Below are 27,330 nucleotides of genomic sequence, written 5' to 3' on the forward strand. Positions count from 1 at the left end.
AATGTTGTCCCAGAGGTCTCTTAAGCTGTCTTCGTTTCTTTTCATTCTTTTTTCTTTATTCTGTTTTGCAGCAGTGAATTCCACCATTCTGTCTTCCAGGTCACTTATCCGTTCTTCTGCCTCAGTTATTCTGCTACTGATTCTTTCTAGTGTATTTTTCATTTCAGTTATTGTATTGTTCATCTCTGTTTGTTTGTTCTTTAATTCTTCTAGGTCTTTGCTAAACATTTCTTGCATCTCTTGATCTTTGCCTCCATTCTTTTTCCGACGTCCTGGATCATATTCACTACTATTATTCTGAATTCTTTTTCTGGAAGGTTGCCTATCTCCACTTCATTTAGTTGTTTTTCTGGGGTTTTATCTTGTTCCTTCATCTGGTACATAGCCCTCTGCCTTTTCATCTTGTCTGTCTTTCTGTGAATGTGGTTTTTGTTCCACAGGCTACGGGATTGTTGTTCTTCTTGCTTCTGCTGTCTGCCCTCTGGTGGATGAGGCTGTCTAAGAGGTTTGTGCAAGTTTCCTGATGGGAGGGACTGGTGGTGGGTAGAGCTGGGTGTTGCTCTGTTGGGCAGAGCTCAGTAAAACTTTAATTCAATTGTCTGCTGATGGGTGGGGCTGGGTTCCCTCCCTGTTGGTTGTTTGGCCTGAGGCGACCCAACACTGGAGCCTACCCAGGCATTTTGGTGGGGCTAATGGCGGACTCTGGGAGGGCTCACGCCAAGGAGTACTTCCCAGAACTTCTGCTGCCAGTGTCCTTGTCCTCACAGTGAGCCACAGCCACCCCCTGCCTCTGCGGGAGACCCTCCAACACCAGCAGGTAGGTCTGGTTCAGTCTCCTATGGGGTCACTGCTCCTTACCCTGGGTCCCGACGCGCACACTACTTTGTGTGTGCCCTCCAAGAGTGCAGTCTCTGTTACCCTCAGTTCTGTCAAAGTCCTGCAATCCAGTCCCACTAGCCTTCAAAGTCTGATTCTCTCGAAATTCCTCTTCCCATTGCCAGACCCCCAGGTTGGGAAGCCTGATGTGGGGCTCAGAACCTTCACTCTAGTGGGTGGAATTCTGTGGTATAAGTGTTCTCCAGTTTGTGAGTCACCCACGCAGCAGTTATGGGATTTGATTTTATTGTGATTGCACCCCTCCTACCGTCTCATTGTGGCTTCTCCTTTGTCTTTGGATTTGGGGTATCTTTTTTGGTGAGTTCCAGTGTCTTCCTGTTGATGATTGTTCAGTAGTTAGTTGTGATTCCGGTGCTCTCGCAAGAGGGAGTGAGAGCACGTCCTACTACTCTGCCATATTGAACCAATCTCTCTAGCTAATGTTTTGATTTCTCCTATTTATAAATGAAGGTCTAGAGCCTTACTCTCCAAATGAATTCTGCTGCACACTGGTTCCATGGGATATTAAAAGAGATCATAAGAAAAAAGTTCAGTGGTTCTGCAAGTGTGAGAAATGATGAGTTAAACAAACTATTTTTTAAAGTTACTGAAGAAATCACACTAAATAATGGTGAGGATATGGAGCCACAGAAACTCTCACACGTTTCTGGGGGGAGAGTGTAAACTGGTACTCTGGAAACTAGTTTGGCAGTTTGCATACACCTTGTAAATTCCATTTCTGGGTGTAACTATCCAGGAAAAAGGTGAAACTTGTTCACAAAAAGTGTAGTACAGAGAAGTATTTATAGCAACTTTGTTCAAGCAAAAACTGGAAAACTCTATTTACCAACAGGAAAAGAGATAAACACATTGTAATAAATATGTATCTTACAGTGGAATACTCCTCAACCGTTAAAAGTAATGAACCACAGACACATGCAGCAACATGGGTGGACTGTACAGATACTATTTTGAGTGAAAGAAGCCAGACACAGAAGAGCACACGCTGTATAAGAATCCATATACGTGAAGCTTTAGAATAGGCGAAACTAATCTATCGTTATAAAGCAGTTGCCTTGGGGGTGGGGGTAGGGGTGATGGGCAAGGGATGTGAGGGGACTTTCTGGGGTGATGAAAATGTTCAAAATCTTGATACAAATGTGAGTTATATGGGTGTGATCTTTTGTCAAAATTCACTGAACGTGGTAACTGCACTGAATGTCAATTAGACAATGAAAGTGACTGCAAGATCTCTCGGAACCTTTGATAAGCTAAGACATATTATGAATGTCAAGAGCGGGGTGTGGCACATAGGGTTTCCCGGCCTAATCTGAGCCTTGCTGGAGGGGTGTGGGCAGAAAGTGTTCCCTCCTAAGTGTAGGAACTGGGAGCAAATGGCTGTGTCGGGCACGAACCACAGGATTCCTTGTGCCTAATGTCCCAGGTCTCTTAGAGTGCTGCCTGCACCAAGAGGCTGGAGCTGGGGAGGGGCAGGTCTCTGTCCCCTGCTCTGGGGAGTCCAGGCCATGCCACCTGCTCCCCACCCACCCAGTCCTACAGCTTCTGCTAGTGGGGCCTCAGGGTGTCCACAAGGGGATTAGGCTGTAATAGTCAATAGCAGTAGAGAAGTTTCTGGCATGGTGGGAGCTACCATTGCTACCAAGACCCACTTATGCTTCCCTCTGTGGTGGTTGTGGGGTCCTATCCCCTCTGTCCTGTGCAGGCCTTCCAGAGCCCTCACTGACTCAGCACACAGTCCTAATCCGGCAAAGCCTGGAGACAAAGGCTGGGCTGGGTCCGGCTCCAGAGGCCCCCTCCCACCCCTTTGCTCAGCCCTGCCGCCCAGACTCAGGAGGCTCTCAGGGCTCTGGTGGAAAAACTGGTCCCCAGACTTCTCTGAGTGGGTCACGGGCTATGCTGCACCAGTGGGCTTCTCATTTTGCTTGTTCTCATCTGCTTCTCAGCTTCTAGAAATCCTGCAGAATGACTAATTTGTCAATGGTACTTTTGCTGTTTTCGAACACTGCTATAGAGATGTTCTTATTTTTCTCTTCTGTCAATGCAAATGGGGCAGAACAGGTAATTTATGAATGAACCAGGGTGTGTGTGTGTGAATGTCCATTCAGCCTGAGCCCAGGCGAAAAGAAGGGGCTGGAGGAGAGACCGGGGAGGCGGCCTGGCAGGCAGTGGACAGCCAGCCCCATGAAAGGTCCTTGCTACGCACAGGAATGACATTGCTGTGCGGTGGGCCTGACAGATGCTCCATGGGAGATTAGGAAATAAGTCTGCATCTCCCCTGGGCCCTGATACCATCAGCGGTTAAGAGGCCTGTCTGATTTCATTACAAATCTTCCATTCCCAGGGCTTAGAGCTCAGCCTCCAGACTCACAGGTGTGGGAGGACAGTGGGCCACAGCAAGGGCATTTTGCTTTTAATTGTGATCATTAATCTGACACCAACAGCTGGTCTATCCTGCAGGTGAAGGGGGGGGTGACAGGAAAGCCATCAACTGGGAGCCCGCTGACTCTGCTGCTTTGCTCTCTAGGAAGTGGGGAGAGAGAGGGAAAAGCTTCCTAATCTTGCTTTCAGGGCCCCCTTTCCTGGCCTCACTGGGAAGGATCTAGGTTTGCTTTCTCCCCGGATTTTGTGGGAGTTTCCTGGAGCCTGTAGATGACTAGCTCCCAAGTCATGTTCCTCTTATTTTTCCAGGGCCACAGTGGTGTATGGTGGCACCTTGCCTCAGGCCAGGTCCTGTCCCAAAGTCAGGTTATGTCCCAGTGAGAAGGGTGGAGTGGGACTCCTTACCAGGGCTTACCAGGTAAGCATCTGGAGCAGCCCAATGAGGCGCACGACACAGTAGGGAGAGGCCCAGAGCTAGAGAGAAGGCCAGCATAGCCACAAAATGGGAAGGTGGGCCAGATAGCGTATGTGTGTGCACACGTTTGCGTGTGATGGGGAGGGTGGACAGGAGAATTTCACCCTGGCAAATTCTATCCCGTCTCCATCCATCCACAACCCTGAGCTGGCACTCCACAGGAACAGCTCTGACAGGCCCCGGGGGCGATTTAGAGGCATGGGTCCACCCTGGGAGCTTGCCAGCATCAGACAAGTACCCAGTGGCAGATGGGCCAGAATAGGGCAGAGAGCAGGTGGGGAGAGGCCCCATGGGGTTGGGGAGGATGTAGGCAGATAGAGACCTTGAAGGTTGAATGGAATCCTGACAGGCAGAGACAGCGTGGTGAGTGCATGGGGAAGGGGTGTACTGCTGGGTGTCCTGGCAAAGCACCGACCAAAGGGTTTGCTGAAGGGTGGGGACCTACTAAAAAGAGGGTCCACTAACAGTGAGCTTGATTCCTAGGTGGCAGGCCTGGGGTCCAATTTCTGGGGTTAGAGGCTGCCTCTGTGAGGACACCTTTCGGAAGATGGTCCTCAGACCCCCTCAGCCTGAAGGGGGCCAAGAGCAAGGCTGGGGCAGCCATAATCACAGCAGTCATCGACTACCATGTGCCAGGACCCTGGGGACCCCACGCCAGCCCTGGGGGCGGGGGCTGATGCCGGCGTGGTGAGTCACTAAGAGGAAAGTGCTGCCTGGCTCAACTCCTCCCACCAGCAAGAAGGGCCTGGGCATGGATGGGGGAGGAAACAAGATGCCCAGGTCGGCCCTGGTGCTTCTGCAGATGACGTTTGGCGCTGGGAAGGTCTTTCGACTCCTCAAAGGAAAACCTAGACACTTGTCATCTATTAGGGATAATTTGGGGTAAAGAGTCAATAAGGCCCTATTTGAACATGGAGCACACTTATTTGGGGTAGGTCTGGCTCAGCCTGGGGAGCTGCTGCTTGCTCTCCCACTTGCGAAGCTTAGTGACCTTGGGCAAGTCATCGCCCCTCTCCATGCCCAGGCTTTCTCACTGGTGAAATAGGGTAAGAACAGGATCCACCTCACAGGGTTATACTGAAGATGGAATGCATCATGCAGGCAAAGCACATGTAATGGTACCTGGCTGAGGAAAGCTGCTAGAGGTGAGCTATTGCTGCTATTGCAAGTCTTAGCACCTCGCAGAACCATTCAGAGGAAGAACAACAACCATTCAACGACTTGGCTCCAAGTTGCCAAGGAGCTTGTCCAAAAGGGAAGGTGTCACCCCTCCCTTCCTCCTCACCTGCTCCCTCCCAGGGTTTCCTCGGGACACCTGACCAAGCCAGGAAACGTTGACTCTACTTCCTAAATATTTCAGGACCCAGCGCTGCTCTTCCATCTCTATGGCAATGAGCTGAGCTGAGGGGCTCCCAGCTTCCCTCACCTTACAGGTAGGTTCTCCCTGCCCATAGATTCCCCCTCTGGACCCTCCTCTACTGCAGCAGCTAGAGGGATTTTCCTCCAGTGCAAATCTGAGCTTCTGAGAGCCTCCTGTGACTCTCACGTGTTTGCCGGAACATGCCAGAATAAACTTGGCTTTGCACTTGCAGACATTCCTCTGTCTGGAATGCCCTTCTCCCCATTTTGTCCACCTGCTGAACTCCCTTTTATCCTTCAAAATCTAGTGCTGACACGCCTCATCTTGAAGGCTTCCAGACCACCCTTCCTCCCCAACAAGTCTGAGGCAATATGCCTGGCCTTTTATGCTGCCTTTTATGTTGTGTGGACCCCTCTGTTGTCACCCAGTTTACATAATCATTACCATTGTGCATTCTCCTTTGGACCTATCTCCACCCTCACCCCTAATCCAGGGTCTGGCTCATGTCAGTTTTAGCTGACCCAAACTGAATTTGTTATTAGTCAAATATTCCATGAGCTATAGATGTCACTAGATCAGGGCCACAGTGTGTGGCCTTGGTCATGCCCTTTCCCTCTCTGGGCTGCAGTTTCAGCATCTCTATAATGAGGAAGCTGCCAAGGTCTCTGGGTTGTTCTGAGTTTCTGGAACTTCCCAGGTCTGCCTGCCTACTCTAGGGGTGGACAAAAAGTTTGGGGGGTCTCCATGCCTCGCAGACCACCTACTTCTCTGGTCAGCTGTGCCCACAGGAACCAGCAACTTCATCCCCCTGGAATCTGGTGACTAGCATTCTTGGGAAACACAAGGATGTTTGCAGAACTTAATATTTCTTTCTTTTCCCCCAAGCAATGGATAAACCTCATTAAGTCGAGACAAGAGAACTGGGTCATGCCCTGCTGATGCCAAGCAGGGGCTTGTGAATGAAGCAGGCTGTTGAATTTCAGACATAAGAAATAATCTGCTCCTTGCACCCGCCTGATCACTTTATTAGCACAAAAGATAAATTTAAACCTCTGACTTATGACAAAAGGAAGTAAGTCTGCACTATCCTCCTAATTAAACCAAGAGAAGCCAGCTAGATGCAAGGACACCAGGCCCACTCAATTAATTAACATTTATTACAATCAGAAAATAATCTAATTCAATTAAAATGTCTCCACAAAAGCGGTTTAATGACTTTCCCCAAAATAAAGTACATTTGACTGGAGCATTTATTATGCCAGGGACCAGTGTCATTCATGAGGGAGCTGAAATGACAGCCCTGATGTGGCTCTGTGGAAAGGGGAGGACAGGGCAGGCGGGGCCGGGGAGGGCTTGGCCGAGCCCTTCGTCAAGAGAGAGGGGATGCTTCTGGACAGCAACGCTCTAGTGAAGAGGCAGGCCCAGAGCCAGAGGAGCTGCCCACAGCTGCCTTCACCCTCACCCCCACTTCCTGCTTCAGCCCCCTTCCCTCCTGCCAGCTCATCGCTGTGCCTGGTACCCCCTTCCCCTTATAGGATCAAGCTTGGGTAAGGTAAGGAATTATGGGGCAGGCTTGGATTCAGGAGCCTGAGCCCCTTTCTGCCTGTGTCACCTTGGGCAGGTAGGAGGTGTTTAGAGAAAGGACTGTTAGCAGGGCTTTCTGAAACTTAGCCAGGAGATATTTGCAAAGCTGGAGAAACTGCCATTTGAAAGCTGCAAGCAGTTTTCTGACTCTCATGAGGCAGAGATTTGAATTCATAGTGCCTTTGTTCAGCAAAAATCTCTTGGTGGGTCCTTAGTTATAAAAACAGAAAGCAAATACTTGGAGCTCATCCTTTGGAGCTAACAATATCTGAGCACGTACTATTGCCAGGCAGAGGGCTAAACACATTTGTTGGACGACGTCCTTTAATCCTCACAACAACCCTGCAAGTTAGAACTCTCCATTGAAACCAAGGCTCAAAGTGTGCCTGAGGACCACGGTTAGTTAGAGGCGAACCCTGGATCCAAACCTGGGCAGCCAGACTCAGGGCAGAGAGGCCCCCAGCAAGCTCAGAATAACTGTGGCACTCGGCGGGGGTGGGGGTGGGGGCGGAGGGAGGCCTCTGTCATTGGATTTGGGTGGGGCCCCAGAGTCTGTCCTGTTGAAAAGCCCCCTGGAGACTCTGGTGCTCTGATCTTGGAGACTGAAATCTCTACATCCACCCTGTCTCCTGGCGTCACACCTTGCCCAACACCCATGCTCAGCTGTGGCCTCAGAAAAAAGACAGTATGAATTAAGCCCCTTCTCATCCAATTCAATTGCACCTACATTGTCTGAACTTTATACAGTCACCAGCATTGAGTATAAGCTGTAAAAAGAGCTCTGTTAACTTGATAGGCAGAAAATGGGAGGCCAACAACAGGATCCTAACTAAAAAAGAAAAAGGCGGAGGAAACAACACTTGCGGGATATATAGCAAATGTTAGTGATGGTCACTTCTGGATGGTGACCAGCTTCTGGTGGGTCAACTTTATTTTCGATTTTCTACTGTAAACAGACATCACTTTTATAATCAGAAAAAGCTATGAAAATGGTTTTTAGGTATGCCCTCGTAGTTTTTCATTTCTCTTATTTCTAGAAAGTTTAAGCGTTTGGATTCTTCTATGACTTGTCTGTTCTCATCTCTCTATTGGCATTTTATGTTCTTAATGATGTGTATAAGCTTTTTATAACAGGATTTTAACCCTATGTCCATTACATTTGTTGAAATGGTTTTCCTGGCTGGTTATTTACTTTTCAATTTTGTTTCTAATGTTTTCAGTGCTCGAAGGTTTATCATCTTTATGTAGTCAAACCTATTGATCTTTTCCTTTCAGGTGCCTTCTGTTGCTTTATAAGTTAGAAAATCCTTTATCAACAGCAGATAAAACAGGTATTGACTTAGCTTTCTTCCTAGTTCTTAGGGTTTCTTTTCTATTTTCTTTCCTTTGTGCCATGTAGCTCCTTGTTTGATCTGCTTGGATTTATTTGAGTTTACAGAGTGCAGATTATTTTCCAAATAGCTAACTGATTGTACCAGCACATCTTATTGGATAAGACTTTCTTTCCCTTCCATATGGTAATATCTTACTGATCCTATATTGCATTTTTGTAGATAATAAACTTTGTTTTTAAGTTACCTATTCCATTACACTGACCTTTTTTTTCTTGTACCTGTATCACACTGTTTTATTGATTATAGCTTTTTCATATACTTAAATAGCCTCTCAATTTCAATAATTCCTGGGTTTCTTTCACCTATTCATTCTTCCAAGTGCCTCTGAGAACCATTCTGTAAAGGTCAAAACAGCAACAACAACCCACTGAGGTTTAAGATTCAAATTTCATTGAAATATTTGAGGAGATACATGGTCTTTCTACCCAACCTGGGGGCTCATCTCTCTATCTGCGCATCTTCCATTATAATTCTTGGGAGAGTTTTGTAGTTTTTCGTATTTCTTTGTTTACCCATCCCTACAAGAATGTGACTAGATGCCCAGAGAAGCAGAAATGATAAGAAGAATAAATTTACATATGTTATATAATACTGTCATTTTTAGTGAGAGAAGCTGTCTTTTGAAAAGTGCCATGATTGTGATGTCTATTGGGTCAGCCCTTAAGTAAGTTAAGTGAGGAAAGCAATTTGAAGAATATTGTACACATCGTACAGGTGTATGTGTATGTTTTGCACAAAAATGGGGCAAGGGGTTGAGCACTTTACCATCTAGATCACCACGGCATGGGGGGAATGGAGAGGGTGGAGGAATGGAAGGTAGATTCCCGTCCACCCCTTTGCTTCCCACCCCCACCCCTACACACAGGAAAAGAAAGTTGCCAAAGTGGCCAGTTAACTCTATGGTGGCTGATGGTCACTCAGTTGCCTTTTTTTGTCCCAGAAGCAGTCCTAGGAGACCCCCATGGTAGGCACCTGCTGGGTGGGTGAAACTGGGGTTTACTTGCTTGGCAAACTTTGCCCCTCTCCACCTACAGAGTTGGGGTGGGGGGAGGCAAGTCTGCTCTGGGGCATTTTGAGTGGGAAGTTTCCACAGGCGGCCAGTACCTCCCTCTCCTCAGCAGACACCCTGTTCCTGGCCACCTCCTTACAGAAGGAGCCAGGATCTGACTGCTCAGCCTGGCAGGCCCTTTCTGGATTTGCCCCCTTCCCCATCCCCACTCTGCTTGCTTCAGGAAGCCTTCCTAGGCTGCCCCAGTCTGTCACGGTTGGAGTGAATGACCCTAGGACCCAGTTATACATTGGCATAGAAACAGGCTAGCAGACTTGTGACGTGGTGGGGAAGAGAACTGGCTTCTGAGTGAGCCAGCCTGGGCTTGAATCTCAGCCCTACTACTTACCAGCTGTGCAGCCTTGGACAAGTTTTTCTTTTTTTTTTTTTAACATCTTTATTGGAGTATAATTGCTTTACAATGGTGTGTTAGTTTCTGCTGTATAACAAAGTGAATCAGCCATACATATACATACATCCCTATATCTCCTCCCTCTTGCGTCTCCCTCCCACCCTCCCTATCCCACCCCTCTAGGTGGTCACAGAGCACCGAGCTGATCTCCCTGTGCTAGGTAGCTGATTCCCACTAGCTATCTATTTTACACTTGATAGTGTATATATGTCCATGCCACTCTCTCACTTCGTCCCAGCTTCCCCTTCCCCTCCCTGTGTCCTCAAGTCCATTCTCTATGTCTGCGTCTTTATTTGGACAAGTTTCTTACTCACTCTGAGTTTCAACCTCCTCATGTGTAGAATGGGGGTCAGAGGGCTGGAGTGAGGATGGGCAGTGGGGAAGCCCGGCCCAGGACCCGTGGGCCGCAGTTCTGCCCCTGCCCCTCCTGCGAGGCTCGCTCAGACTCTTGAGGAGACAGATGGGAGGAGAGAGCGGAGGCAGGAGGCAGGACACACACCAGGCCGAGAGCTGAGTCTGAGGTGCAAGTTGGCGGAGGGAACACTTCCAGCTGGAGTCACCCCAACAGCTTCTTGGCTGAATGGGGCCCTGAAGAATGGGGAGGAAAAAGGACAAGAACCCTGTGGGCAGGGAAATCTCCAGGTGTGTTTGACGAGCAGCAAGGAGGCCAGCCGAAGCAGGGCCTGGGGGTCTGGTCAGCAGTAAGCATGACCGGGTGGCGGGACTCAGGCTCTGCAATTGGGTTGTCTTCTCTGGGCACCAGGGAGCCACTGATTATTCTGGGGCAACAGCAGGGGGTGAGGGAGGAAGGCCATGAGCTCTGGGAAGCTGGGAGGAGGAGCCGGACCGTCTTGAGGACAAATGCTAGTTCCCTCACTAGGGATTTGGGGCAAACAAAACCTCTCTGGCTTGTCTTCTCATGGGTAAAATGGGGATAATTCTAGAACCTACCTCATAGGGTTGTTGTGAAGATAAAATGAAGCTAGTTCAACCCTAAGAAGCTCTCCCTTGCTCTCCTTTGCGCTCCTAGGAAACAGCCCTGACAAGAAGGCACACAGATCTGGGTTCATACCCTCAGTCTGATTAGTTGAGTGAAAATGGGCAGAATGGAGCCATCTCCTTGGAAGGCTGTGGGGATGAAGCACACTCTCACCTTCGGTAGTGTTGACGCTCCCACCGGCGGCAGCCCAGGGCCTCTCTGAGCAGCGCCCAGGCCACAGAGCGTGGGGGAAAGGCTGGCTGCCCTGACCTGCAGGAGGCCCAGGGTCAGGAGGCAGAGGTAAGTCAGTGGGGGAGGCTGAGCCACTCAGAGCCTGAGGGAAAGAGGCCTGCAGAGCCTGACACCCACAGTGGGGCTCTGTCCTCAGCATCGGGGAGGGGCCTGAGTGGCCTGGCCTGGGATGGCCGTGGCAGCAGGGTTAGGGTGTTTTCGGATGTGCCCTGGGTGTGTGGTGGAGGGAGGCGCAGGGAGGAAAGGCGCTTGTGGGGAGAGGAAGAGCCGATAAGGAGCGACGGCCTTGTAGGTTTTCACTCTGCCTGACCTCCGACCCCTGGTTCCAAGACTCCAGCCCAGGTGTAGGCTGCTGAGTGATGGGTGGTGGAGGTGATGGACTCAGAGAGCTGACAGCTCTGTCCCCCGACAGAGATTCGGAGCCCCTCTACTCCTGGGGCCCCTGGGGCCCCCTCACCGAGCACATTCCCCAGCACCCAGTAGCCCTTCTTGGATTCTCAAACTGGGACTGGTGACCAGTAAGGCTCAGCCTTTTGGTTTCTTCCATGTACCTTCCAGAGGGTAAGGGAATAGTTGGTTGGGATATGTGTGTGCAGAGAGTTATGTTATCTCCAGGAGATCGGGGGTTCTACCCAGGCAGCCTGTTTCCACTCAGAGGTCTGCAAGTTTGAGAGAACCAGACCTTGGCAGCCAACTCTCTACTCACCACCCCCACCCCCACCCCCGTATGCAATCCAATTTTTAAGTTTCAGCTGTTAATTACCTTGACCTGCTCTTACTGGCAACCTGTGATCCGCCAACTGCAGTTCTTGGCTCCTGAGGCACTAATGAAGTTCTTTCCCTTGTAGAGCACAGGCTCACTTAAAAGGAAGTATAATTTGCTAGGCCTTGGAAAGCAGCAAGAGCTCCCGGAGCAGAGGGTGTACACTCAGTGCCAGGCAGCCAGAGAGCTTCTCGTACCAGTTAATTCCAGGTAGGAAAGAACTCAAGATTCTTTGTGGCCTGCGTTGAAAGAAGCCAGTTCTCAGGCATGTAGGAAGCCAAAGGCCCTAGTCAAATGTCAGTGGCCCATCACCTCTGGACAACCCAGAATCAAAAGGGAAGAGTGGTCTTCCTGAGGGCCCACTAACGGAATTCCTAGGAATGGATCCCATGCTGTGCAAGGTGATGGAGGGGAAATAGGATCTGTCTCCAGCTACACCAAAGGACAAAGTGATCCCATTGACGACCGTGCTCCACCTCACTTGGAGTCAGGCTTGGGCAGCCCTGAACTGGTCCCACCATCCAAGCTTGTATCTTTTCAGGGGCCCCGGTTGGCCACTCACCAGCAGAGCATTAGACAGCAACCCAAGCCTAGTGTGCTCCATCCCTGGAACAGCTCCAGCTGTCTGTCTTTGTCTTTGGTTCTCTTCCTCCAGAAGCCAGTGTGCTGTGCTCACAACGAGGAAGGCTAGCTCCCCGGCTCCTCTCCAGCAAGCAGAGCCCGTGTCCCTGGGGGTCGTCTCTCAGTTTTGTTGCTGACCCTTCCTCCTAGGCCCAGGCAACAGAGAGAGCTTTGAGGCCCACATCAATGTGGGTGTTGCCTCCTCAGCAACATAAAACTTGAGTATGGCAATCAGTTTTCTGGAATATCCCTTAAATACCATGTCTGAAAATTCCAGAGTGGAGAGAAGCAGAAACACTGGGCTGGAGCCAGTGCCCACTGTCCGGGGTTTAGAGCTCATGTTTGCACTTTCACTCATTCTACTCCAATAACGTGCCAGCTGTCACTGCCACTGCCCACTGCCGACTCGTCCTGCCTGAACCCGGTGGCCTCCTCTCCCGGCTCCTGAAGTGTCTACACATTGGCTTGTCTGCCTTTGTGAGGACACTGTGTGTGACCGTGTACCTTTAGGAACAGGCAAACGATGTGGATTCTGTAGCAGATGACATTGTACAAGGCCCTGCCTTGCTCATATTGTCTGCAGAGCTCTGAGATGGCCACTCAGAGGCTCAGCCTCAGCCTGCTAACCAAACCTCTCAAACGCGTAATAGTACAAACCCAGGAAGTCTATATGGTGACTGGTCACCAGGGGGCGATCTCACACAGCAAACCCGCAGCTCTCTGAGCTCTGGGGGAAAGCTGAAGGCCTTCTCGTTCCCTTCCATGCCTAGTTTTCTCAGTTTAGGGAGGGAACGAATCGAAATATAGTCCAGGTCAGCAGGGAGGAGCATTCAAGAGGGCATGCATCCTGGGATTTAAGATGTAACCATGTCTGCAACCAAACTCCCCCTCCCCCGCAGCACGTCAGTGTGGGAGAGCTGCTGAAAGGACAAGCGCTCGTCTGGTTTTTAGTGTATATGAAAATGAATTTATTTACACAGTAACATGATGCCACAGAGAACACAGCAAAGTACCACAGCAAACCAAAGGGCGGCGCCACCTGGTGACAGAGGGGACCTTTCATTGGTAGGTTTATACAACTCCAAAACATGTTAAGTAGAGGTGAAGCTCCAGGAAAGAGCAAAAGAAACAAGATTTTCAAAAAGAGAGCATGGGCAGAGCCATGGGGAATGAAAGAGAGAGTGGAATGAGGGCTGCCATGATTCAAATCACTGAGAAGGACAACATCTGGCTTCTGCCCTCATCTCACGCCAAAATGCCCGGCATATCATCAACAGAAAAATCCCATCCCAGTGTGTTCACACATCTGCTAAGGGAAGGGATAACCAAGTAGTATTTGGAGCAAGTTTCCTGAAGCAGTGTGGTTTATCTTTCAAAAACGCTACCCTGAAGCCATAGGACTGGTTCAACATTCAAGTTATCATGAGTGCGGACACACACATACTTTCCACACACTACACGGGCAAAGTGGATTTTCCATAATATAATATTTGTAGCAAAATATATGACTCTGTACTTCTGCTAGGTTAGAAAATGTCCGACCTCTTTGGATTCCCTGAAACTTTCTGGATTAAAAAAAAAACAACAACAAACATGGAGGCAAATGGATGGGTAAAGGTGAGAAGCTGGAATAAACGTGGAGGCTCTCTGGAGTGGGAAACATGCGATGGGACGTCCGGATGCAAGCCCCTGCCGCCAGCCCAGGTGGGGAAAGCTTCTAGCAGTGGCTGACGCAAAAACCTACTCTAATTTCAAACAGCTGCAGAGAGGGGGGTGTTTAACAGCTATATAGCACCTTGTACATTCTGGGCACTTATAAATATTAAATGGTGGTGATGGTGAGTGATAAACACCTCAGTAGGAAGGTTTATAAAAAAATATTACAATTTGTTAAGAAATTTCCCAAGAGTTCTTTAAACAAACCTATGGAAACTACCATATCTCTTTTAAAAAATTCCTCAGCTCTCAGTATTACGTGGATATGATGTTCCCAAGCTGAAGTTTGGGCAGTAGTCACAACCATGTCAACGAGAGAGCAAACAGTTCCTTCTCCTTAAATACTGGGGAACTTTATAATCTGCGCAAGGTTTTCTTCATCATCATCATCTTGTTTTTCCTAATACACAAAATGGACTTGTTTTAAAAAAATAGGTGCTTATTTGAGGATGCATTATTTTATCAGCTGAATACCTGGATGTGGAATGTATGTGAATTCTCCTCCCATGGCATCTGTCATAACTCAACCTCATCACCTAAGAAGCATCAGGACAAAAAGGCTTGATTTCTTTGGCATAATCTCTACCTAGGATCTTGCACTGCACCTCTTGTGGCTTCCCTTATGGCATCATTTTTGGTCCAACGGAATCCCCACTTTCAGCGCTGCCATCAGCGTGGACAGCTGGGCCGCAGTGCGCACTTCAGCAAGAGCAGCACTTGGATTCGTCTCCGCACAGCACTTAGGGCCTTTGAGAACATGAGCTTCAATGAGGTAAAACTAATAACCCGGTTTCGTGGGCAGCCATCCTGTTTACTCATTAGGCTGAACCAGAATCTTTAATCCTTATCAACTAGTGAGGGGAATAAAAAACATGTCAGAGTTAACCCAGGGAGTCAAGTTCCTCCCCCCCACCCCAAAGTATGCTCATACTTCATTTATACATCTAGAATCATTTGGAATATAGTGCAGAATAAGAAGTCCATCCCAATTTCTGGAACTAGCCTGTATTTTTTTCAGATCACTGCTGGTGACATCTAGGGAAAAATCCTAGTTGCAGGTTATCAGCGAAATCAAGTCAGGTTACTTCCCAGCACCAAAGTGTTCTTAATTCAAATTTGGGAAGCTGAGTGCAATCCTTCTACGCCCTACCGTTTAGTAGGCCCCAAAGATCTTTCATGGAAATTTTACAATGCTGGGAACTTTAAAATACAATTTTAGGTAGTTTAACTCCCAGAAATATCATTAATATTTCTAGAGGTTCAGATCTCTTGGCTTAGAGTTTTCTAAGTTCACAAACTTATTCTGAGTTTGGAAGCACAACTATCCCCCACTGACAATGAAAGCTTACTCAGAGTCTTGAAATCCTAACAAATAGGTTTTACTTTTAGCCCCTCAACATCAGTAGGCTAGGGAGTGTGGGTGCTTGTGCCCCCCCATATATCTCACCCGGTTTATCTTCCGAGGGCAAAACTTGAAACCCACTGCCATATTCCTGGCTTCCAATTCAGACTTAGCCTAGGGGTTGGTGGACGTCCTTCCCGATTCTTTTGTTGTTGATTCCACATGTTGCAACTGCTCTTTTCCCCATCCTGCTGTTATTCTTGATGAATTAGCTTCTGGGCATCACACTAGTACACCAAAGGGGCTCTCCTCAGGCTAGCAAAAGAGCCCTCTCACAGCCCCCGTCCTTCCTGTGGAACATCTAATTCCCTTCCTTCCCAGACGAGGTTATCATGCTAACAAGGCACTCTGCTGTACATTCAGTCTCGGTCTTGGCTACTCCAGCCATTGTCCTGTTTCTCTAGTACCCAAATGTGTACGAGAGATTATTCTTGCTCATGTGGCTTAAGGAAAAGTTCCAATAGCGGCTTAATTATTCAAATTCTCAATATAAATGGAAGAATCTATAGTATAAATTTCAATAGAAGAGAAAAAATCCAATCAGTATTGAAGACAATAACTTGACATTACTTGAGAAAACAAAGTGCTATACTAGTCACAATCCAAAACTCATATATATATATATATATATATATATATATATATATATAAATATGTATGTATGTCTGTCTGTGTCTGAGGGCAGGATTTCTTTCCAGTTGATGAATGTATTCGAAGTTCCTACTACAATTAAAATGGAAATGTAAAATATTTGTGATAATATGAGATTGACTGAATTTCATCATATTTGGAAAAATATTTGGAGGACCACCTGATGTAAATACTTCTTGCCTAGAAATAGGGTTATGTTGCCTATTCTGCTCTAACCTGTAACACCTTCTTCCCTCCCCACCTTACATTCCTTGGCCCTCACTCAGAGAGCTGTTAATCTAGCCACCCGTCTCAGGGAAGCCTGAGTCCCTTCTCTGACTAGTTGGCATTACTCTTTTGCCCTTAACAAATCTGAATATGAAAACAGTACTAAACACATCTGATGTGAAGAGGTGCTCGGTTTGCCAGTGCTATGAGATAACGGTAGTGGAGGGTGTCCATGATTATAATACTATAGAGTTAAAATGAAGAAGACTGGGTCCAAGGCAAAACAGAAACAGAGAAAAAAAGTGTGTGTGGTGGGGGAGGGAGGATACCTAGAGAACAAATAGAGGGACCAGGAAACATTCTTCATTAAATATGAAACCTCATTAAATAGTCAACATTCAAATTTACATGGGCAAGGCACCACGAGAGTGACATTGAGAAAGTGTCTCAATATGCAAACCACGGAGGGGGGCTGCTAAGGGAACGTGCTGGCTGACAGGGTCAGTGGTCTGTGCACTGCCACTTCAGTGTATAATTGGGCAGGGAGTTATGTGCACGTGGGCTATGCTAAGGTGAACCGAACACCAGCCTGCTAGGCAAGGTGTGGTCATGTCACAGGACACCGAGAGAGAGAGTGGACTGCTGGCCTGCAGCGGCATGCCCACCTTGTGGCCATTCCTAGGGGCAGAGCCTTGTACTCTGGCCAGAGGAGACAAGGCTCTTTGTGGGCCAACCAGCTCTCTTCCCTGGAAGTCCTGTACTGCTGGCCAGGAGGACAGGCACATGTTCCATAGGGAGCCTCACATGTCCCATTCTCTAAAAAAAAAAAAAGAAAAAGAAACAAAAAAGAGCACAATAAAATACATTCTTCTCCTTTCTTGATCCTCTTTGATATAGGTGAATCACATGAAAGGTTGTTAATAATGTTAAAAGTTTAGAAATTACCAAAAGGCCACTAACGTGCTATCTAAGTAATACTGCACAATCAGGCTTGGCTTTAACAAATTCTGCACCGGTAGATGAGGGGCCCAGGGCTGTCTCACCAACCAGTGCAGAGAACGTGTCTATCAACCCTGCCACAGGTTGCTCCCCCAGAGGCCTGGCCTCTACTTCCAGCGTGCATGTGCACACACACGGGTACATACGTGTACACACTCTCACACTGTCTGAGTGACTCTTGGGATTTCAAGGTTGAAGTAAACAGAACAGATACTCACAGTTTTGAATAAAACACACACACACACACACACACACACACATACACGCACACACCCCGGTGGAAGGAACACTCGTCACTCAGCTCAAATATGTGCCAAGGGAAGAAGGGGAGGGTTTCTGGAGATATTGCTTCAGGTGAAGTTGCAACATAAACATTGTATATACAGCTAAAAAAAAATACATACCAAAATTGCACATATATCCATAGAGGAAGAGCACAGACCCCACGTGCGGTGAACAGCTCTCAGCCACCCACCTCAGCAATCCAAGTTCCCTGGGAGCTGTCCTCCAGAGCCATTTCAGAGGGTCACAAGGAGCAATGTGCCTGTGCACTGGGAGGCAGTCTCTCTAGAAAAGGCCGGCATTCTGGGGAGGAGGTCAGCAGTCTCATCAGCGGCCTTCTCCCCTTCCCCTGCCTTCTGGCCGTCCTAACAGCCAGCCACGCCATGCCCTCTAAGGAGACGTTACAGCTCCACTGACAGCCGTTTCGTGAAGGGCTGTTGTCTACAGCATTTGGTAGACTAGTTAACGCTGGCTACTGACAGAAGGAAGCTGGCCAATTACTGCTCGAGGGAAAACTGTGATCTGGGCACCGGCAGCCCTGGCTGCCAACGTTGACAGCTCTGACAGTAATCAAAGAACAGTACTTTAAGCTCTGTCCCCCTGATGTCCCCTAGAGAATTGCACATGCAGGAAAATCATCTCCTTGTGTCCTGCCAGCTATTTATAAGATCTGAACTGCACTCCACCCTGCTGAGGCACTGGTGACACCACCTTGGGTCAGCTCTGTAATGGGCCACAAGTGGCTGATAAACCCAAACTTCATTGGCAAGTGGGGAGAGAGTAGAGGTGAGGGAGAATCAGGCAGTGGCAGCAGAGGGGAGACGGTTAGGGCCGCCCTCCATGCAGTGCACACACTTATCGATAATAGAAATGAAAATGGGTTCATGACCCAGAGGGTGGGATCTCTCCTCGTCCTTCTACTCCTCCTGGAACAAAGGATACAGTCCCCGGAACCAAAACTGGGCTGATGCTAAGGATGGCAGTTCCGCCTGGTAAGAGAGTCAGTTATTGATCCTTTAAAGAAAGAAAGTCTGTTGTGAGAGCTTAGTGGATGGTGGTAAGGACTGGTTAAATCCGTCTATTGCTAGTGAGACTAAATACACGGTGTTAAAAAGACAGGGGCTATTCAGAATTATGGAGGAACTGGACCCAGCTCACTGAGTTCAAACCAGAGGAGCTGTCCCTTCAAGGACATGTCTTCACTTCCCCTGCATCTGGGGGACAGTTAGGGTGGAAGGCATTCCCATGGAAGGCAGCTGCGTGTTTGTGCGGCTGACTTTCTGTGAAATTAAGAGGGACTCAGCGTCTCACTGGATTTAGAGCTGAGGACAACCTTTCAGAGTGGACTCATCTGTTCATGGATGGGGATGGAAGGCTCGTCTCTCCCCTTTCCTTGAATTCTGTGTGAGTACTAGGAAGGGAAAGTATGTGAGCCACTTGAAGAAGGCGACAATGAAGTAAGAGCAGCAACTGGGACACGTTAACGGGGCTGCAGGATTTTCACGACGCAGCTGAGGGAGTCTGGAGTAGCAAAAGCCAAATACTGAGCACAAAGCCAGTCCTCCAGGCTGACGCCACCTTCCCTGTCCAGGGACTTCTCAGCAAACTTGATCATGAGCAGTGTTCGCTTGATGTCTAGCCAGTTTTGGAGCAGGGCATTCCTCTGCACTGGGCTGGGGGAGGCAGTGAAAGTCTGGAAGAGGCCTTCCCGGGGGCCCCAGAGCAGACACTGGAGGATGCCTTTGGCGCCTGAAATGAGGAGTCGCTCAGAAGGGTTGGGGTTCAGGAGGCAGCTGGCCAGCTGCTGCAGGCCCCGGGAATAGGGGGAGCGGAGTGGGATGCGAGGCAGGTCTGCTCGAGTGTATTCCTTCTCCTTCAGCTCTGGGTTCTCATCGAAGGGGTTGGGCAGGTGCAGCATCTCGTAGATGAGGATGCCTGTCTGGAACTCATCACACTTTTTATACTGGGTGGCTGTGATGATCTCTGGGGCGAGGCGGGACTGGTCCCGGAGGATCTCAGGGTCCACCAGATGGCTCTTCTGCTTGGCTTGAGAGAAATTGCTTACTATGAGCCTCGTGGGACAAGAAGAGGTGGGGCTGGGCTCCGCAGGCCCAAGGCCCTGGGCAGGTCCCCCGGGCTGGTAGTGGACAAGCAGCAGGTTCTCCAGACGCAGATCGCAATGAGTGACGTGGTAGGGTTTGAGGTGCTCCAGGCCGGAGCACAGCTGTAAGAGCAGCAGACACACTTGCCTCTCATACACGTCAGGGCTTTTCCCATGCTGCGCTAGAGAGTCTCGCACGAAGTCGGCCACGGTGAGACAGGGAACCTCTCTGGTGATGACCACGACGTGGCTTCTCTGCTTCCTGCTAACGACTGCCTGGCTTTCTTTGTGGGACGACTCTGCTTCAGAGCTGGGCTCTGGGCTTTTTCCATCAGTTCCTCCTTTCACCTCTTCCGTCGCTTCCATTTCATCCTCTTCCTCTTCCGGGGCATCAGGGTCCTCCCAGGGAAGCAGACGTTTAGGAACTTCAGCAAGGAAGTGACCACAGTCCTGCTGGATGTTAAAATGGACAGCCAGACTCTGCCGGACAGCCAAGCTGTGATAATACTGCTGCGATTCTTTAGCTTTGCTCTTACAGATCTGTAAGAAGAAAGCAAAGAACACAATTTAAAATGCACACTTTCATAATAAGGCTTATGATGTGTAAAGAAGTGTTACCTGGAAGGTGACTGGTGGGAGTCTGGAGTGGCAAAGGCAACAGTGTTGCAGTGAAGACACAGCGTTAAGAGCTGAGTCTTCAGAAAGGGTCTTGGCAATCCTGTGCTGAGTGACAGCAACAGTGTCTACATGCTTAACTTCATGTGTATTATCTCTAGTCCTTACACTAACTCTTCAAAGTAGGCGGAGGACCTAAGAGTTAAAGAAACAAACCAAAACCAAAACAAAGCAAAACAAAAAACCCCCAGGGTCACCAGTTTGCAAACCTAACTCTGTCTAACACCAAAGCTTCCTCTTTCCACTGTACCTTGCCCCTCATCTAGAAAACTGAACAACAAAAAGTCATTTTCCACCCGCTTTCTGTGGAGGTTTACAGCCTAGACTTATACAGCAGCTCAATAAATGGCTCATAAAGTGGGCCAGAATACCTTATTACATCACCGGTCAGGAGAGTGACATACAATTGGCCAGGTAAACTGTGGGTTTTCCTAACTTTTTAACGAATGTCATTGTGATGGTCACAACTCAGGCACTCATGGTTCACTGGCAGGGTAGAGATGAAAGAGTGAGAGAATCGTTGGTCTCAACTAGTCAGAGCAAGACCAACATTTCAATGGCAGGAGTCTGAGTTTTACACTTTCTCTTAACAGGCCTCACTGAAGGCCTAATATTCAAGCAATAAGCCATCTCAAAAAGACCTTAAGTGGTTACGGATCAAGGAAGAGTTGCTTGATCAAAAACATTAGCCAAGAGTTCTACATACTAAAACAACTATTGTATTTCTGGTCTTAAAGGGTTAGAAAAGCAAAGAGTAAATAAAATCACCCCTAAAGGGATTCTCCTCATGATATGATATGAGAAGTTGACAACGGAAGGCTGAGTCTCCAACACCAGTTCATAGATCATAATAGTCTAGTCCAGACAGATCCTCCACGACCCTGGGAACCAGGTGCACACTTGCCACTCTTCCTCCCCAGCAGGAGCACACTGCCGCATCTCACAAACACCAAAGCCTCCCAGCAACAGGTGCTCTGTAGTGTTTACATTTGCCCGTTTATTGCAGTAACACAGAAATGCAAATTTTAAAAAGCTTTTCTAGTCATTTCTATTTAAAAAGAAAAATGTACGTCTTAGGAGGACACTGATGGGTTCTCAGTTCGGAGAAGCAGCATGCTCTGATTTCCATTCAAATAGATATTAAAAAAAAAAAGGACCAAAGGCAAAGGAGTCTCAAGAGAGAGGAACATCCCTCTCTCATTTACTGTATTTATACATATTTATTACAGTTAGAGACTTGACATGAGTGATTCAGTGCAACACACACACACGCATGCACACATGCGCGCACACACACACAGAGGTCTGAAAACAAGTTTCTTCAAGTCTTCTACCACCTACCTAATAAGTTTGAGGGCACAGTAAGCATCTCTTCTTTAAGCAACCTTCTGGTCTTAAAACAGAGATATCCCCAGACTGAGTTCAAGTTCAAACATATATCTTTGGGAAAGTATTATCTTTGGAAAGCTCTCAAAGTCTCAGCACATGCGGTATAATATATAATCCTATACGCTCGTTAGTCACAACATGAAATCTTTCTATACTATACTGTTGGCAATATTTCATATTTATAGGTCACTAGGTATTTAAAAATCCTATACTAGTCATCACTTATTTGTATGGGAGTTAGATCCAGGACATGGTACCATTAACCCCATTTCCAGTTTTAATAATTTGCTCAATATCACACTGCCTACTGGAATGAAAGTTCAAAGGTCCCAACTCCTCAGCCTTTGAAAAGTCAATCAAATACCACTGAATTTGGCTGAATTAGACTGTGTAGTTAAACTCTCGCTGTCATCCTATAGAAAGGACACTCACCAAAGACTTGAGAGGCCTAGCATTTAGCCTCGCTACTAGCTGTGTAACCTTGGGCATTTCTCTTAATTTCTCTGGGTCCCAGTCTTTCTAATGAAGGAGACAATATAAAGAATACTGAAATCTACTTCACAGGGCAATTATGAGAATCAAATGAGATCAAGTATGTAGAGCATATCTGTAAACTACAAAGCTGTACAAATGTAACATTCATAATGACTAAAACAGTTAACAGGGCTTCCCTGGTGGTGCAGTGGTTGGGGGTCTGCCTGCCGATGCAGGGGACATGGGTTCGTGCCCCGGTCCGGGAGGATCCCACATGCTGCGGAGTGGCTGGGCCCGTGAGCCATGGCCGCTGAGCCTGCGCGTCTGGAGCCTGTGCTCCCCAGCGGGAGAGGCCACAGCAGTGAGAGGCCCGCGTACCGCAAAAAAAAAAACAAAACAGTTAACAATTTGTAAGTGCTAAAATGATGCATTATAGAATCCTCATATTTTTTCGAACAAAGAGAGCAAGATAGAAAAATGCATCTTTGTTTTGAGTCTGAGAGCCACTAGCCTCAGCAAGGAGGCTCTCTGACCATAGGTTTCACAGAGGGCAGCTAAAGAGGGACCGTTAAAGTTTCACACCTCCATGCCAGGTCAGCCCTGACAAACAAGTCAAGATCAACAGCATGTTCTGATCTAAGACGGGACAACCTAAGGCTAAGAGAGAGAGAAGTGTTTGGCCCAACTGTAGTTTTCACTATGCCAAGTTGCACTGAAAAAAACTTGCCACCTTGTGGTTTGGCATTAGAAGCAGAGATGATACTCTAATTGTTATTTCTATTCTAATTTTATCTACACACACACACACACATACACACACACACACACGTTTATATAAGATATCCTAGAGCTTTGTCAGTAGACAAGAGCATGGATCCTACAACAAGAATTTATGTTTAGCTTCACAGATCAACTTGAGATAAAAGTTCAAAGTGATTTACAAAGAAGAAATGATAAATTGTTCAGTCATTTTGGATGCTCTGAAGGAAAATGGTCTGCCTAAATAGTCAAGCTGAGGAGGCAGCACTTCCTTATCTCTTCATCTTACAATATGTAGACAGGCTGGAGAATAATGGGTCACTCTAGTTGTAAGGGCAAAGGAGAAAGGGAGAAGACTGGAGTGTGAAAGAGGAAAACAAAATACCAGGGCTTCTGATAGGCTCATAACCATGAGAACAGTTACAACCAAAACACAGACCTATGGAGATCTCCATAATAGGATTTCTCGCATGATGAGTATCTCATAAATCTTTATTATGGAGCCTGCGATGATGTTAATTTAGGTAGGAGTATTATGTTATTCTATGTACCACATAGTAGCCATTTTTCTTCAGATGATAAATTTCTAGTCCAAAAGTCATTTCAGAAAACGAGCCACTCTTTTCAGAACAAATGGACAGGGTTCTTCCAGCTGGTTGTTGTTTTTTTTCCTTCTTCCCTTACCCAGTATTTTCTCTAGCAGAGATCAAAGTAACTTCTTCTTGGCCTCCCATTTTTATTTACTTTTCTTGAAAGGAATTCATACTCCTTCCTTACAAAGTGTAGCTGGCTTGAACTGAAAGATCCACTCCTCAAGAAGAATGATTTCCACAGGACTCCTAGCCTTCACAAAATTTTGAAATAGGAACAAAACTGGAGCTGGAATGGTCCCATATCTTCATGTAAGATTCCCTTTTGTAATGGGAGAAAAATCATCTCATATTTGTTTTGACTGTGTATGGGAAAGCCTATTTAAAATGCTGCCAATTTTGACAGACTGTACTGTGTACATTTTCTGAATGGGAAGAAAAGCCCTAGGAGAGCCTGAGCCACAGTGACACTAGAGGGAGCTGCAACATCAAGATCCTGGAGTCGTTTGCACGGAGACTGCAGCAAGAGAACAAAACCAGGCTGGTAAAGGTTGAATCTTGTAAAATATGCCATAGGTCCTCTTTGTGGACAAGTTCTCGGTTCTACGAAGGTGGCAATGCCTAATTCATGAAAAGGGAACGCTTCGTGTGAGGAGCACAAGCACGAAGGGATGCCCATCCTGGGCACAGTGACTCTTGCCTCTCTGCCCACTCACAAGGCACACCTTCTGGAGCTACCTCTCCAGAGGAAGCCAGAAGAATATCAAAAGGGACAGTCAGCCAGCTGGTGGCTCCATGCCCACCAATGTGGACAATACGTTGTCACAAAAACAGAGGTTTGGGGGAAACTGAGTGCTTGTCTGAGTTAATAAAGATGAGTGAAAACAGAGAAGGGGAAGGAGAAATATTGATTCCTATCAATTGTGCATTCAAACAAGTATCTGACAGCTCCTTAAGCTTCCTATCTGTGGAACACAGCATCCTGAAGCAATCTGGCCAGAGCCCCTAAATACAGTGGGGTGGGGGACTCCTCAACCACTGTTAAATCATCTGTTGGAAAATGGGGGAAAAAATGCTTCCAGAATCAGAGCCAAATTAATCTCTCCTGAGACCTTCTTAGACCCAGGTCAAAATATACAACACTTAACACAAGCCTGATCTTAGTGGAGAAACAGAGCTGACAATGGATCCTCTCACACAACCTGAGAAGTTTAATTTCAAACATTCATTTCAGTGCAGGAGCTCATTTTCTGTGTTGCTCATGGTAACTACTCTGCATACCTTTGAGGCAAATTTGCCATTATAAAGCATTTATGTTTGTTATAATAATCTCAACCTAGATAGCTAACTTTAAAAAAGTAGACTGTGGGGGGCTTTGACTGTAAAGCCTCATTAAAAGCAGCTGGGAAGGAGAAGACAGCGTTATGTGTCTAATGCTACTGACCCCTTCAGAATGCCTACGATGCCTGGGACCTGTAAAGAGGGTGTACATCTTGCTGCCCTTTCAGTATTGGGGAGTGGAATAGATATTCAGTTTAAGGCAACAAAGTAGGGAGGTGGGGGAAAAAGGTGGACATTTGGCAAAACAGGATGGCTATGGAATAAATCAGTTGTTGAATGGGGAGTGGTATTATCTGTTCTTACTTACGCTACCTTCCTCCCAAAGGCTTCCTGAAATGCTGGTGTTTGAGGGGTCTGCTCTCTATCCTCTTTTCTCATTGACATACTCCCTTCAGTAAGCTCATGGCTTCAGCCATCTTGATATACTGCTGGCTTTCACATCTACATTTGCAATCCAAACTTGTCTCTGAGCTTCAGACTTATCTATACAACGGCCTACTTGATTTCTCTCAATGTATGTCCCATGGATGCCTTAAACTCAACATAACCAAACCTGAACTTTTCCCCACCAAATTCCCTGTTATTCCAGTACGCCCTCTATTGGTGAATGGCTCTGTTATCTGTCCCAACAACTAGATGAGATATGAAGTTCACTCTGGATTTCTCCTCCATCTTCATTCCCTGCATCTAGTTAGTTACCAACTTCTACTGATTTTGTTCCCATATAACTTTCAAATTATCCTCTTTTCTCCATCTCTATGGCTACCACTATCATTTGCTGGTCTACTACAAAAGATTTCCAACTGGTCTCCCTGCCTCTCATGTGATTCCCCTCAAATACACCTTCTACGTGGTCACCAGAGCCACCTTTCAAAAAAAAAAAAAAAAATTGGATAAACTTCCTCATGGTTCCTCATTATCTTCACAGGATAAGGTCCTGGCTTGGCCTCTGTTTCTAGTTTTATTTCTCACCCCTCTTCCACTTTTGCCACACTGAACTACATGCAGCCAGAGCCCTACTCCTACCCTCCAGGTGTTCTCTCTGACTTAGGCTCCTCTTCTCCCCTCATATGCCTGAGGGATTCCCACTTACTTTTTTCAAAGTCATCACATGCATCATGTGTGTCAAGGAGAGAAAGTGCTATATACCCTAAACCTCCTTTCTGTTTCACCTGCATCTCATGTACATGTCTCTGTTATTACAGCTATCACATTTTTCTTTTGTCTGTCTTAAGAGCAGATATTTGTATCTTTGGGTTCCAGCACAGAGCAAGGCACCTAGTGCATGCTCAGTATGTCTGCACAAATACTAAGAAAGGTGACATCTGACCTGGTGTAGCCATAAGGCTTATTTACTCAGAAAAGCTAGAATATATGCATAGCTTTTATTAAACACATGGAAGTTGGCAAGGTGATGGGGAGGGGGTAATGGCTGACAAATCTGGGTAATAAACACTCATGACCTGACTACACAAATGAGTAAAATCTGAACAATGAGGGCTGTCTGCTGAGTCCAGGCTGCCTTGGAGGCTCAGGGGTTTTGTATTGCACAAAACCACACAAAACGACACTGTTCTTCATCATTCCATTCAATTTTCTCTTTTCCCCAAAGAAAACAATAATTACAAAATACAGGACTCTTCATTAGCTTTTATTTTTCTATTATGGGCCCAGTCGGCCTAGTATGCCTTCAGCTGACTTCCACTTTATCAGCAGGGATTCTCATTTCCAGCTTGCACTATGCACTTTACAGTTTCTCAGTCAACTTTAAGTGAGATGGATATGGTAGGGAATGAATGGTAGAGGGACAAAAATGAGAAACACTGAAGATCACACACACACTATACCATCTGTGGTATTTTGTCACATTACCCAAAAGCATAACTCCATACAGGAAAGAGTATAGAATGAAAACTGGCAAATTCTAAATTGATATCCATTATTTGGTACAACCTCACTCTAAGAATACAGGCTGATCACCGACTGACCTCAATTCCTTGATCTGCCCAGGAGGAGTACTGCTTTACTTGCTGCTACACAGCTAAGACCTATACACACTCAATGCCGTTACAAATATATTCAAAATGGATTAAGTGTTTAATATATAAATGCTGTCTGGGCCCCAAGTACTCAGAACTCCATGCTTTAGGAATCTGCTATGAGACCTGTCAGGTAGGCCAGGTTTTTTACAGCTTAAATTGCTGCAAAAATATTCACATGCCCAGAAAACATTTTGGAGTCTAGAAGAGAAATTCAAGAAGGCAACTGCATAAGATTTTACTATTTTATTTGTGATTTGTACTCATCAAATCTTTTTATGCTCCCACTCAGCATATGGATCAAAAGAAAATCACCTGTAATCACCTGTTCCTGAGCCAGTAATTTAGGCTGACAGAATGACACCCAGGATGATCACACTAGAGAAACTGAGGCACAGCACAGTTCAATAACCTGCTGAGGGCCCAGATTAGGAATTCACTTAATTTGAATCCCAATTTATAATTCCTATCTATGTCCTCTCACCTCATTAATTAAATCTATGGCTCTCTTTTCCTACTAGACAATTCATTTTGATTCTAG

General features: G+C 46.9%; 1 protein-coding gene and 1 long non-coding RNA gene across 5 annotated transcripts in view; one reads left to right on the top strand and one right to left on the bottom strand.

The window, feature by feature from the left end:
• The first annotated feature begins 661 nt into the window (after positions 1 to 661).
• Positions 662 to 27,330, top strand: part of LOC132420805 (uncharacterized) — a 47,464-nt gene continuing 20,795 nt past the window's right edge. The window contains exons 1-2 of the long non-coding RNA XR_009518447.1: positions 662 to 817; positions 10,580 to 10,828. This is a non-coding gene — a long non-coding RNA (uncharacterized lncRNA). The remainder of the gene's footprint in view (positions 818 to 10,579; positions 10,829 to 27,330) is intronic.
• PEAK1 (pseudopodium enriched atypical kinase 1) overlaps positions 16,012 to 27,330 on the bottom strand; it is a 295,173-nt gene continuing 283,854 nt past the window's right edge. For all 4 annotated transcript variants that reach the window (XM_060005562.1, XM_060005563.1, XM_060005560.1 and 1 more), the window contains one exon: positions 16,012 to 20,062. In XM_060005562.1, the coding sequence (XP_059861545.1) occupies positions 18,902 to 20,062 (1,161 nt within the window). In that variant the 3' untranslated portion in view covers positions 16,012 to 18,901. The remainder of the gene's footprint in view (positions 20,063 to 27,330) is intronic.

The sequence above is a fragment of the Delphinus delphis genome, chromosome 2 (genome assembly GCF_949987515.2).
Source record: "Delphinus delphis chromosome 2, mDelDel1.2, whole genome shotgun sequence".
NCBI classification, from domain to species: Eukaryota; Metazoa; Chordata; class Mammalia; order Artiodactyla; family Delphinidae; genus Delphinus; species Delphinus delphis.